This window comes from Dermacentor variabilis, chromosome 7 (assembly GCF_050947875.1).
Source record: "Dermacentor variabilis isolate Ectoservices chromosome 7, ASM5094787v1, whole genome shotgun sequence".
Taxonomy (NCBI): domain Eukaryota; kingdom Metazoa; phylum Arthropoda; class Arachnida; order Ixodida; family Ixodidae; genus Dermacentor; species Dermacentor variabilis.
Window position 1 is genome coordinate 16,248,139 of NC_134574.1, and position 14,205 is coordinate 16,262,343.

Sequence of the window (14,205 nt, forward strand, 5' to 3'; positions counted from 1 at the left end):
AGATTCCAAGAACGACCAGCACACCGCCGTCGGCCACACGAAGCACTCGGGCAGCTGCTGGGGTGAGGACTTTCTTTAAGCGTCTACGTAGGCTAGCACTCATCACAGATACGTGGGCTCCAGTGTCGACGTGTGCTTGGACATAAACGTCTATTACGCTTCTCCTCCTGGGCTCAGACGGAGGATTTGTTGCGGTAGTAGGCAATGCAGCACCACCTCCAAAGGCTGCATTTCTTATAGCGTCCTTGATCACTCGCACCGGTGCGCACCGGGGCGCCTTGGTGCGCACTTGCATCCTCGATCAACCGCACCGGTGCGCACCGACCATCCTCGATCACCGGAAGTGCATCCTGTTGGAGCGGTTTTCCATTGCCCCGTCTCGCACCGACAAAATCGGCGGTGCGCCGGGGTGCAATCCCAGCAAGCACTGCGGGACGCGTGCGCGCACTGCCGACTGCAGAACCGCGGATGCTCTTGCCCGATAGCTGCGGTTGCAACGGAGTTGACGGCGTTAGCTAGTGGAGATGTCGGCAATGAGAAAGGAAGCGCTGCTAATTGCCGCAATCGATGAGCTTTATTCAAGTTCGTCTGACAGCGAAGATGGCATGCTTATCGACCTCGTCCAAAAACAATTTAGTGAAGAGCGGCCGAAAGTGGACAGGTTCGTTGAACGGGTCGTCAGGAACGGGTTGTCAGGATTAATTATAAAATTCATTGGTGTTTGCTTGCAACCAGGTATGTAGAGCACGCAGTTTGACAAGGTTCGAGCGCTTGCCACAGATGCTCAGCACCTGCAAACAATAATATGTGCGCGCGCGCGTGTTCGCGCACGTCTTGCGCGCCAGGGGCAAAGTAGCGCTGCATGCAAGCACCCTGCACGGGGTGTAGTTTTGGCCTCGATGTTGACCCTCCGCACTGCGCCACCACGGCGGTGCAAAGCGCACCATTCTCGTTTCGGGGCAACCCCGGGGCAAGGTGATCGAGGACGCCATTAGCTTTCCGGAAGGGCGTGCCCAAGCGCCACAGGTGACGAACGGCGACGTGGCTGCGGCGAACGAGAAGATGGGCGACGTGTTCGCGGTGAACGACACTGATTTCCGCGCGGCGATGGTGAACGGCTGTACCACGTGTTCCTAGCAGAGTTGTCGGTGCTGTTTGACTCGGCGGTGGGCGAAACATTGCGGGCATTTCCACCGAAACGGCTCAGGTTAGTCGGCGTGCGAGGTGTTGAGGGCCACGAGTTGCGACAGTATCGGTCGACATGTCAAATGCGGCGGCAGGTGAGACATATCGGCTGGTCGTCCGCAGTTCTCCACTCAGTCGGGTTGCTATAACGCGGAGAGAAGCGTCGGCGTGGAGCGAAAATAGTAGAAGGCCGTTCGTTAGCTCTGGGATGGGCGACAGCACTCAAAAAATGCAAACCAATGTTTTCAAGTTTCTGGCGAACGATGGCTTGTACGAAAGGAACTGAAAATCTGGTATCATCAGGGTTACGCGAACAGAAAGCTGCTGGCGCTATCGCATCCAGTTCACGTCTAACGATTGGCACCACGTCTTCTGATGACGACGCATGCTGCTGTGCGGGTTGATCTTCACACGTCGACGTTGCGGTAGTATTGGGAAGCCTCGCGAATGGTTGCAAGACGCGTCAGATTTTGGCCTGCTCGAAATTGTCGGCACTCTTTAACGATTGCATCAACTGTAGAGCAGCTTTTGACAATGAGTAGTATAAACGCGTCGTCAGCTATGCCCTTAAGTACGTGCCCGACCTTCTCAACTTCTGTCATGTCGTGATCGGCCTTACGACAATGTGCCAGCACGTCCTGGATGTACGAGACATAAGACTCCGTAGGGGATTGGGCACGGGAGGCCAGTTCCTGCCTTGCGGCAATTTTACGGCCGGCTGGTTTGCCAAACAACTCTGTCAATTTCTCTTTGCATTGGTCCCAGCTGTTTAGCCCCTCTTGGTGGTTCTCGTACCACACCTTTGCCGGTCTTCTTAGGTAGAACAACAGGTTAGCTAGCATAAGCGTAGGATCCCATCTCTTGATTCCACTCACGTGACCGTTTATGGCCACCCACTCTTCAACGTCGGCGCCATCGGTCCTGCAGAAAGTTCCAGGATCCTTGAGTTGCACAACGACAACCGAAGGGGACAGCGACGTAGCATGCGACGGTGACGTAGGAGGCGGCAACGACGTTGATCTCGAGTGCTCACCGTCATTCATGTTGCGGACGGCGATGCGACGTCCACTGCGGAGCTCCGTTTCCAGCCGTGGTACCCCGCACCTCTCACCAATATGTTCCGGGGAAGTTGGGAGTATAGAAGATTATATTTACAATATATATATATATATATATATATATATATATATATATATATATATATATATATATATATATATATACACGCACACACAAAATGAGCCTGAGGATGGCTGACCACCAACAACCTGCAGCAGCCAGCGTCTCGTGATTTTCTTCTTCTTCTCTTCGTTTATCCTTCCGTAACAATATGGTTTACTTCAAGGATCGGTTCTGGGACCTCTTTTAATTAACATTTACGTCAATGATATTGCCAACATACAACTGAATGCTGCAATATTTCAATACGCTGACGACACTGCACTACTTATATGACACGAATCGTATTCTAAAGCCGTAAAACTACTTCAAGAAGACGCAATACGTGTGATTCATTTGCTAAATGCTAATCAAATATATTTAAACAAAGAAAAAAACTACTATGATATTTTTTAGAAATCCTCATAAGACTGTTAGCCTAGATCTGTCCATTCAATTACATGGTTCTCAGTGTTTAAAATGCTCTTGCATGTATCCACCGCTATCCCCTTCTGTTTAGTACATTGATCTTCATTTTTACGACTGTATGTTCTGGGATGTACACATTGATTACATAATGAAGCGTTTACGATCGGTAGCAGCTCAGTTGTACATGCTTAAATTTAACACGCCTGTTCAGTTGTGAAGGTTAGTTTTTAAGGCTCTAGGCCAGTCTGCTCAGATATGGTATATTTCTGTTTTTTTATCCTGCTGACAAACGAAAGTAGATCGAGTGGATAAGCTATTGCATAGGTTAGCTGCGAGCATACTGTATGGTACCGCTTATGATTGTTCAGACAATGACGTAAGAAGTAATATTGCAGGCGTTGAGTCCTTTTCGGATCTGTTTGTACAAGTGACACTTCTTCGTAATATTTCGTCCAGTCGTCGCAAAATATTATAGAGTAAACCTAAAATGCTAATAAAAACACCTTTATCAGTTCCCGTGTATATATACGAACTATGGTAAAAAGTGTCGGGAATGTTACGTTCCTTTTATTTTAGCCAGTTGCTGAAAGAAATATTTGTAGAGCATTCCCAAAAAGTAGCCAAACAACGAATTAAAGCATGCTTACTTCATCCTCAAAATACTTGACAGGTATGTGTGCGTATGTCCTTTTTAAACAGTTCCTATCATTATTTTCACTATTGTCTTGTAAACAAAAAGATTGTGCTCTCTTTATACATATATTTCTTTGCCATTTTCCCAAAGAAATAGCGGCAAATGTTTCTTTTTTTTCAGATTAGTTTTTTTTCTCACGCTACTAACACCGTAAAATATTCATGTTTAGTGTTCTTTTCAAGCTGTTCCGATATGTATAATACACGTTGTACTCTTGCTAGCAGCGCGCTAGCAGCACTTCATGTCTGCCGTGACCCGCCCACAAGCGACTTGCGATTATGCGGGCACGATATGTGTAATAAATTCTGAGCTGCTGAAATAAATATGTATGTATGTATGTATGTATGTATGTATGTATGTATGTATGTATGTATGTATGTATGTATGTATGTATGTATGTATGTATGTATGTATGTATGTATGTATGTGCAGAGAATAATGGCATTATAGAATAACTTCAGAATGGCTTCAGAATAGGTAGGCGTTTGGATGATAACTCATTTGTCATTACTCAATGTATTCAAATATCAAGAGTAGAAAGCATAGTGCTATATGGGGCCCTTTTAGACATTACAGGAGCGTATGACAACGTACACTGCAACATTTTGGGGGATGCTCCGGAAAGGGAAGGCATAAGCCACGATTGTCTACAGCTTTGGAAAGAGATTTACCTAGAACATATCGTTTGCGCTGAATGGGAAGGGATGAGGAGCGAGGAGTTGATATCAACGAGAGACTTAGGCAGGGGTACCCTTTATTCCAGCTGCTTTTTATGATGTTCACGGTGAACAATGAGAGGGCGGTAGAACGAACTAATATGGGGCTTAATCTCTCATACTAACAGGCGGTTATAGTAGTAGAGTAGCCGCTTCCAGGTTTGTTTTATGCGGACGACATTGTGTTGCTAGCTAACAAAAAAAGTGATATGCGACGTCTGGCTAATATCTGTGGACACGAAGGGGATAAGCTAGGTCTGAAATGTAACGTTAAAAAATCGGGTGTTATGGTGTTCAATGAAAGCAGCGAACAGACAGGGATAGTACTGGGTCGGGAAATACCCCGCGGGAAAGAATATAAATACCTTGGTTTATGGATAAACGAGGCAATAGATATATGGAAACACAGCAAAAAAAAACAATAACAGTGAAGGGGAAGATAAATGCAGTCATAATGAAGCACATAGCGCTATGGGGACACAATATGTACAGGCGCCGACAAGAGTTGTGCACTCCACGCAGCGGGAGCCGGAGCAACGGCAAACTGCATCACAACGCCATCTGTAGGCAGCATCTGGGATCGAGGCAGCCAATGGGTGCCCTTTATTATCTGCAGGCATGTCGCTTGACTCGTGTCAATGTAGATGGGGTCGCGATGCAGTGTGCCGCTGCTCCAGCTCCCGCTGCGTGGAGTATACCACTGTTGTCGGCGCCTGTACGATGTATGCGGAAACGTGTAATGGTTGCAGGACTTTTGGAAATTCGGCTGTTTGCTCGAAATCAGGGGTACTGTCAGAAGTCTGAGAACCAAAGGCCAGTGGGTCGCCTCGCATTGGGCGCTCACGGGAAGACTACAAATGAAGCTGTACAGGGTGATATGGGCTGGACTAGTTTTCAAGTGAGGGAAGCTCACAGTAAAATTGATTATGAAGAACGACTGAGGTATATGGGGAAAAGTAAATGGGCTGGGAGAGTGTTGAGGTATCTGTACAGGAAAAAAAAAGTTGATTCACAGTGATGCAAAAAAACTAGGAAGCTTAGCAGCAAGTATGCGGCCTGTAGGGTGGGCAACACAGCAACAAACAGCGTCAAGCGGAAAGTCAGAGAGGCTGAAATAATCTCATGGGCGGTGGAAATGGAAAACAAATCTGCCATGAGTAACTGCTTAAGAGGAAAAAAACGAAATCACAAAAGAAACAGTTTACGATAGCTCAAACGGAAGCTCATTATTCGAAGCGAGATCAGGGTGCCTTAGAACACGTACTTATACCGCGAGATATATGAAGAAAAAGGTAGCATGTGCTTGCTGCGGTACAGCTAAGGAAACGATGGAGCATGTTTTATTAGAATGAGAAGATATCTGCCCAATGGTCGATTTAGGAATCACTGGCCTCCTTTAAGCCCTTGGGTTCAGCAAGAGCAAGGGGAAAGTAAATATGTCCGCAATAAAGATTAGTAAGAGGGGATTAAAAGATTGGTGGAAGAAAAGTAGGGAAACGACAAACGGAGGTGTAGAAAAACAAAGTTCACAATAGGGGTTAAGGTACTTTGGTTATGGGAATTCATCGTGGCTTTTTTATCATTTTTCCCCTTTTTTAACCTGGGCAGGACATTATGTAAAGAAATAACAAGAGCTTGGTCGCGCAACCCACCACCCCGTTCCAGAGGAGACGTTTATAACATCCATGCTATCCGGGTGGCTAGCGTGACTTGACGAAAGGCAGCAGGGATACGGCCAAGCCAGGGTTCAACACAGTTTGAGGTTGCGTGCGGGCAAGCCAAAATGGTAGCGGGCAGAGCTGGGCTGATCAATGTGATGGTGAACACCTGCATATTGAAAAGCAGTAGTTGACTGTTTCGTGGCACGATTACCCAGCAGGAAATCCATGTCCACGATGACATCTCGTGAACGCTGTTCGACGATAACGGATGTGGCATGGTAGTTCCAGTCATGAACGGTAATCCTTGCCATGCAGAATCCAGTCGGCATTGTTAGGTGTCCTGCAGCGGTCCGAATTTGAGGGCCTTCCCATGCAGTCTTAGCTTTCTTCAAATGGGCGGCAATGGATCTACTCATGACGGAGAAGTCGGCTCTTTGTACACTAAGGCGGTGGCTGCGTCCGACCTCGGAAACTCCGCCGCTTAGGTGGCCGAGGTAATTGGCGCCATTCATCAGCAGGGCGGGAAAGCAACTCAGCTTAGACACGGCCTCCTAGATTGGCGTACGCACACGCGTACCAGTCCCGGAGGCCGTGTCCTTTCACTCCTCCTTTCAACTCCTCTCCCCTTGCCCTCCCTCGTAGCTCCCTCACTTTCGACTGTCTCCGCGTGCGCGCCAGCTTGGCACCAGCATAGCCCGCTGCATGAAGTTTCATGTTTCGTTATCTGTTGTTGTCGGGAAGCGTGCGCTTCTGTGCGTTGACCGGCGTGGGCAGTTTCGTCAGTTTCGTGGTCAGTGTCTCGTTCTCGTCAGTTTCTCGCACCGCTCGTGCATCGTGCTGTGGTGCACGAATATCTCAAACAAGCTCTGCAAGGTTCTTCCAGGTGTCTAAAGACAACAGGTGAGCGCGCAGACCCAACGACATAAGAAGACGCATGCGCACAAACACGGCCCTCTGCATGTGTGTTCTCCATGACTCTCCGGACGTCGTTGCGCCTTGAATGTGCTACACTTCCCCCTTACCGGTAGAGAAAGCTGACAAATAGATGTTCTTCGTAATTGTCACCTGCTCTATGATTCGTTTTTCTGTGCCAAGTCTCATTCTGCAACTTCAGTATCCGGCCCAGCTTTCCATTCCGTCCTCAGTGCTTTTTCTGTGTGTCACCGTTATATAAACGTACTAACAACGGAAAAACTTTCTGTTCCTGTTTATGTATTATCTTAGTAATTTCTGATGAGAAAACCGTGCGAACAACCTTCATGTGTAGGCATGATACGCTTTTTTTTCTGGAAAGCATGAACATTGCAAGTGTCCTGTATGCAGATTTTTGCAGTTCGTTTTTATTCCACAAAGGAGTGCCCAGTGGGTATGACATAGTGTCATAAGTGAAGTAATTTTACTGCTAAGCATTGCATTTGTGGTGAAAAAAAAAGGTCATCTGTTGACTTATTTCACCTGGTCTTTTTCTTTTTTTTTGAAGAATAGACCTTTCAGCGAATGTTTTCTATGTGCTGCTTCAAAAGCTCTCCTTCTTGCCACCGTAACTCAAGTTGTGGCCAAGTGCAAAATAATGTTATAATGTGTATTTCAGTTTTTAGTACAATGTTATTTTTGTTCTGCCATGTATTTTTTATTTTGTTCAGTAGCAATGAACACATCACACATTTCATATACTTTTGTCCAGGTTTCTAAGTAAGTTCTCGTTTTTTTCGTGGTATGGCTGTCAATAAAACAATCTTAGCGTTTTACTCTATTTTCAGGCATTTTGCATGTCATTGTTTTTGCCATTGCTAGTGAATGTTTCTTTAGAGTTCATGACTGTGTCATACACGTCCTCCAGTGTTTTGCAATATCTCAGTGAGTATATCAGAAGCTCTCAGTGCGCATATCAGGCGCTATTCTGCACTTTGACCTTTAGGGAACTATACAAAAATCTTTTATATTTTATTTTTTTATTTATTTAGAACATACTGCAGGCCTACAGTAGGCCCAAGCAGGAGGGGCGAATACATAATATATGCAAAAAGAACAGGATTAGCAAAATTGAAAAATGTTAAATACAAGTTGTAACACAAAATACAGCAATAAATGTGTGTAAATGTAAATGGCCTTCGCGTTTCCTTGTGTATTATTTTGTTTATTTCACTGTCTGTGAAGTTTTGTATTGTTTAGTAGTCATGTACAGGGTGGTCCTTTATGAAAGGCAACACGGGAGCGCGTGGCCCTTGCTCTGCGGAGGTAAGGCCTCTTAAACTTCGTAAGTTACTGCCACGCTTTAAAGAATGCCGCGTGCTCCTACGGCGCTCTGGCCGAGGTTGACGCCGCGTCGCTATTGGCCTAATAGCATCACGTGCGCCCTCAGGCAGGCTTCATTTGTTTACAGTCGTGCTTCAGCGCCATTTTCGCTTGAGAAGCGTCTACGGAGTGCATGCTGGCACCGTTGCTATTCTGTGTTGTTTTGTATGCTGCGCTCGAGCGGTATAGGCGGCGCCACGGTCGAGGAGAGCGTGAAAGAGAGGAGAAACGAGGAGGAGTGAAAGCGGAGGAGGAGAGTGCCGCTACTGTACGAAGTGAAAAGGTTTTCTGCTGGATGGACGGATGGCTGTTATGAGCGTCCCCTTTGGATAGGGGTGGTGGGTTGCGCCACCGAGCTCTTGTTATTATACCGCTTAATGTCCTATCTAGGATAAAAAAAGAAAAAAAAATCGCTATGAACTCCCACAACCAAATTTTCTGATCGCCTATTGCCAACTTTCCTTTTGTACGTCTCCGTTTTTTGTCGTTGCCCTACTTTCAATAATCTTCCAATCGGCTCTTACTAATCTCTATTGCGGACATGCTTACCTTTCCCCTGCTCTCGCTCAAACCAAGGGCTTCAAGGAGGCCAGTGGTGCCTATATCGACCGCTGGGCAGACATCTTTACATTCTAATAAATCATGCTTCATTGTTTACCTAGCTTTACCGCAGCAAGCGCATACTTCTTCTTCCTTGTATCTCGCTTTATAGGTCCGTGTTCTAAGGCATCCCGATCTCGCTTCGAAAAGTAATGAGCTTCCCTTTGAGTTATCGTAAATTGTATCTTTCCTGATTTCGTTTTTTCCACTTAAGTAGTTACTCATAAGAGGTTTCTTTTCCATTGCCGCTGCCCATGAGATTATCTCAGCCTCTCTGACTTTCCGCTTGACGTTCTTTGTTGCTGTTACCCGCCCTACAGGCCGCATACTTGCTGGTAAGCTTCCTAGTTCTTTTGCTTCAGTGTGAATCAATGTCTTTCCTGTAAAAAAAGTGAAAGTGAAAGGCATACTCCATTAACTCAAACTGGCTAGGGGACTTTTGTCACCTTCCTGTTCCGAAGGGGATGCCAATAACTCATCATCATCATCATATATCATGCGGCGCATGGTGCGGCGCTGACAGTTCAGGTCTTGCCAGCCGAGGAGGCTGACCGCTTACTAATAAAGTTACCTATTAACACATAATAGCTTGCAAAGAAAGCTTCGCGTTTGAAATGCCAAAGCGTGAACTATACAGTGACTAAATGTGCAGGGGTTTGAGCGATTGTTTGAATCGCGAATAATTTTTATCACCTCGGATGTGCAAGATAAAATTGTATTTTGTTATGAAGGCTCTTGGCCATGAGCGGGTATCTTTTCTCAGTGAGTCATAATTGCAGCATACAAGGAACACCATACCCGAAAATAGGCCCTCGCTAAGAGGTGTATGGTTGCCACATATTTTTCATACAAAAATCATTTTCTTCCTGAAATCTAACCTGTATGTAAATAACACTCGAGAAATTGCCCAAAGAATGTGCTGAGGCAAACGTTATTACACTTTATTGTGTATTCTTGCGACGCACGTAAGGGGAGTTGCTGTGTGCACATTGGCCCTATGGGCATGGAACAAAAGCTATCTCAGAGGGATGAACTGCACCAGTAGTCTTTTGCGGTATACCATTCTGAAAATCACTGCACGCTTCGTGAACCATGCGATTTTTTTGAATGCATGCAGGTATCTATGCATGGGCCTTTCCGTGGAACGCCGCACCGAAGTGGGCCGTCGTTGCAAGCTCCTGCTGGACACAGCCAGGGCGAGGTACTTGTCGGCAAGGTTGAACTCCCGCCTGGTTTACTTCATTACGCCGGACGTGACCCCTGAGAATGTTGCAATCTTGGCGACTGTCAGTGCTTTATAAAACTCTCTCCCCTTGGTCAGACTAGTCTACATGTTCTGTCACGGCTGTCTGTATAGCCTCTCATAGTGTGCATCACCACATCAAAACAAACTTCTATGGCTCCAACTTTTGGGTTGGTTAGGTATTTAGCTATTGCAGTACAGCCTCCTGGTTTTTGCGCACGTGCGGCTTTGCTTTGTGCATTTTTTCTACATAATACCTACTGGATCTACAGGTTGTAGCCAAATGAGAACGGTGTGAAATTTCCTTTTTCGCTGCTTCATCAGTGTTGAATAAATGTTAAGAAAGGGAACTCGTGAGCCAATAAGGTTCTTCTATTTGGTGGTACTTTCGGGTGCACATATGTGGCAGTATAACGGCGAAGTTTGTATAGCGCACGAATGTACGAAATGACATTCCTACATTCGTGCGCTGCGCAAACATTGCCGTTATGAGCCACGTCCAAATCGTCCAAGCCTCTACCCTAATTATGGCATTAGTTCAGAAGTTGACAAGTGATCCTGACAGCAAAGTGAACTTCCATGAAACTCATGGGTGTCCTTATAAATCAAAAATAAAGCATGTTCATTTGAGCAACTGTCTTAGATATTTGTCATTTTATTATTTTTTTTGTAGTGAACATGTGAATCACAGGATTACAGAACAGGACATTTTATGGCTTTATTCCTTTGGTGTGTTTGCCTCGCATTGCCCGAGCTTCCGTACACAAAAAAATGTTTTATTTAATATTGTAGCGTAAGTAGGAAACGCAGTGTTACAAAAGAGACCGTTTCTCTTTAATGGCGGGCCAGAAGAAGAGCGTGCAGCTTACGCACTTCATCGTCTTTCATGGCGCCGTTCTGCAGTGCGGTAGCCCCAAATCTTTGTGTAAATTGCCCCCACGCGAAAAGCGACCGTCTCGGTCGCGTCACAAAGTTCTTTCAGCGACATAAGAAGTGGAGCTCCTCAGGTGCATCTCGGCGTTCACGTACGCGCATAGTATGGTTTCATGCGCACTACATGAACAACTTCAGCGCGAGGATGACGACGGAGCGAACCGGGGTCAGAACTGCAGGGGCGACTTCGTAGGTCACGTCACTGAGGCGGCTCGTAAACTTGTAGGGACCAAAATACCGGCGGATCAACTTTTCCGGGAGTCCACGGTGACGGACGGGCGTCCAGACCCACACGCAGGTGCCGGTATTGTAATGGACGACGCGTCGGACCCTGGTTGTAGCGAAGGGTGTCTGTATGCTGTTGGCTCCGGATACGATGCCGAGCAAGCTGGCGTGCCTCTTCGGCTCTTTGTACGAACTCTTCCGCGTGTTCGCTGGTCGGGCTATTATCAGCCCGACCAGTGTTGACGTGACGTGGCGCCCGTTTACAAGTTCGAATGGCGTAAACTGTGTAGTCTCCTGTACAGCAGTGTTATACGCGAAAGTCACATAGGGTAAACTCTCGTCCCACGTCTTGTGCTCTACGTCGACATACATAAAGAGCATATCAGCCAGCGTTCTGTTCAGACGTTCAGTTAATCCATTGGTTTGAGGGTGATACGCAGTGCTCATGCGGTGAGAGCAATGCGTCAGCTGGAGGACATCCTGCATAAGTTCCGCTGTAAATGCTGTACCGCGATCGGTGATGACAACAGACGGTGCAGCATGTCGTAGGACGATGTGGCGTACAAAGAACTTGGCCACTTGCTATAAATTTACTTGCGAAATAGCTTCGGTTTCGGCGTACTGGGTTAAGTAGTCGGTAGCGACGACCAGCCATCTGTTGCGTGAAGATGTCAGTGGGAGTGGCCCAAGTAGATCCATTCCTATTTGTTGGAACGGTGCTTGAGGAGGGTCTACAAGATGGAGAAAGCCGGCCGGTTTGACTGGTGGTTTCTTGCGGCGCTCACAATCGCGGCAGGTCTTCACGTACCGTTGGACAGAATAAAGCCGGGGCCAGTAATACTTCTGTCGTATCCTTGCTAATGTATTAGCGAATCCCAGGTGTCCCGCGCATGGCTCATCATGGCACGCTTGCAAAATGTCTTGGCGCAGCGCCGACGGCACGACACGGAGGTACGTATTGGGACCATTTCCGCAGTTTTTCCTGTAAAGGACGCTGTTGTGCAAGTTGTATGATGATAAGCCGCGCACGAGCGAGCGGGGTAAAACACCTTCAACTCCTTGAAAGTGCTCGATCAGCAGCAGCAGCTCAGGGTCAGCGCCCTATTCCTGAGCCATTTTTATGGCGTCAATAACGCCGAGAAATGGCAAGTCATGGTCAGGGTCCGATGACCTCGTAGGGAGTGGTGCGCCGTTCTGCGGTGCGGGAGCCCCACATCTTTGTGTCAATATTATGCTGCTGTCTTAATTTTCACTAAATACGAACTAAAAGCAATGTTTGCATGCTTACCGCAATAAATTTGAAGGGAATTCAGACCCGGTTACCTTAGTTTATATTATTTGAACATCGTTGATGCTGAGTGAGAGAAAAGAAAAAGAAATGACGTTCGGCCTCATCTTTCAGGCAGGCTCACTAATGCTTGAAAGTGAACATGTACACTAAGGTGACAGCATTTCAATGTGAGTTTCCTTGTCGCATCGTTCACTTTTATTCTGCACGACTATTTTTTGTGTCACGTGACAACGCAATCACGATATGAGAAACGTGATCCTTGAGCGTCATTGTTCTTTCCTGAAAGACTGGGCCTGTCATGTGCGTCTGCAGGTGCACTAATCAGTGTATGAATAGAACTGCTTGTTGGCCTGGTTGGTGCTTGCTGAAAGACATGTTTTTGCCGCAAATTGAAACGCACAAACGGAAGACACACAGACATGCGGCCCGTGCCGTCGTCTATGTATATTGACACGTGTACTTATCTTTATCGGGCGACCACGTTTCGCCGCCTAACAAATGTTATCGCACGACGCGGGACGCGCCTGCATGTATCCGAAATTTCTGGAAAGTTATCGATGCTTCTATCCGCTGTCTGTTGTCGCCGAACCTTGTGTTGTCGGATTTCATCGCCTGACGCGAGTGGTGTAGAACTTTGTGGAAGGCACGCGGGTCCCAACGATTAGTCTGGAGCATTCGACGACAGCTGTATAAAGGCCGACGCGCTTGACCCGCTGATAAGATTTTCGATGATCGACGAGAGTGTTCGCGTGTTCGCCGCTACCGTTGTTCTTTGAGTGTAGCCTGTTTTTGAGGGCACAAGTTCGCCCAATAAAACGCTCGTTTCGTTAATCACAGTTTTGCTGCCTTCTTAACCGTCACTACCACGTGACAATATTCCTTTTGTGTGTTTTAATTTGTGGAAAAAAAACGTCTTTCAGCTAAAAGGTGATTCTGTCATGTTCTAAAGACTACTTCCTCGCATACGAGGCACATCTAGAATATGATGAATGTATAAAGCGGAAAAATTTGTTTGTACGACCGCACTTGCTGCAGCCCAGCAGCAGAGTTGTGCTTAGATGGCACAAAAAGTTGTTGTATCTGTTATCTCTACACCGTCACGATTACATGGAGCATGTTCAGGATGCGATGACACAGCCGGGATCGTAGCTCTCCACGCAGGTGAAGCCATCGGAGACGCGAAAATGTCCACGACTACAAAACATGCTTGACACTCTGATCAGGGACTGCTGGGCGAAAACAAGCAATACCGCTGCGGCAGCAGCCTTGAGTTCAACATACACTTCGCAGCTCCATTCGAGAAGAAGCATAAGAATGGCGTGGAGCTTTACAAAAAAGTGGCAGTGTCCAATAAGATGTCCACCTACGAAAATTTGTGCAATGTATTTTTTTTCTGTTCACATATCCGAAGACTTCACAAGAGCATGGTGCTGTAGCGGCAAGGCCATTGGTTTCAAAGCCGGCGAAATAGAGGAGGCTTCGCGTGCAGATAGCACGAGAATAGAACACGCTAGCGCGCTCGACCAAGGCGGCTGCGGTATCGGCCGCTCCCGAGATTCCGTGACACCATAGCTGGCCGGCCTAAATCGGTGCTACGGCAGTTACCTGTCCGCGCCGCCTTCCACAAATTGGTGAGTCGGACGATCGAGCCTAGCCTTGCCACAAATTGGTGGCCCGAACGACTGAATCCAGCCATCACAGTGTCAGTGCACTCACTTTACCAAGCCTAGTAGTGATGTGGCCTCACGCGGTCCGGCAGATGTCACGCGATTGTA

At 46.9% G+C, this 14,205-nt stretch overlaps 1 protein-coding gene across 4 annotated transcripts in view; it reads left to right on the plus strand.

Annotated features, from left to right (window-relative positions):
• Positions 1 to 10,611, plus strand: part of LOC142587347 (tRNA:m(4)X modification enzyme TRM13 homolog) — a 424,180-nt gene extending 413,569 nt beyond the window's left edge. For 3 of the 4 annotated variants that reach the window (XM_075698280.1, XM_075698279.1, XM_075698278.1), the window contains one exon: positions 9,856 to 10,611. In XM_075698280.1, coding sequence (XP_075554395.1) covers positions 9,856 to 9,959 — 104 coding nt within the window. In that variant the 3' untranslated portion in view covers positions 9,960 to 10,611. The remainder of the gene's footprint in view (positions 1 to 9,855) is intronic. The other variant, XM_075698282.1, reaches the window with a different exon arrangement.
• The last annotated feature ends 3,594 nt before the right edge of the window (positions 10,612 to 14,205 follow it).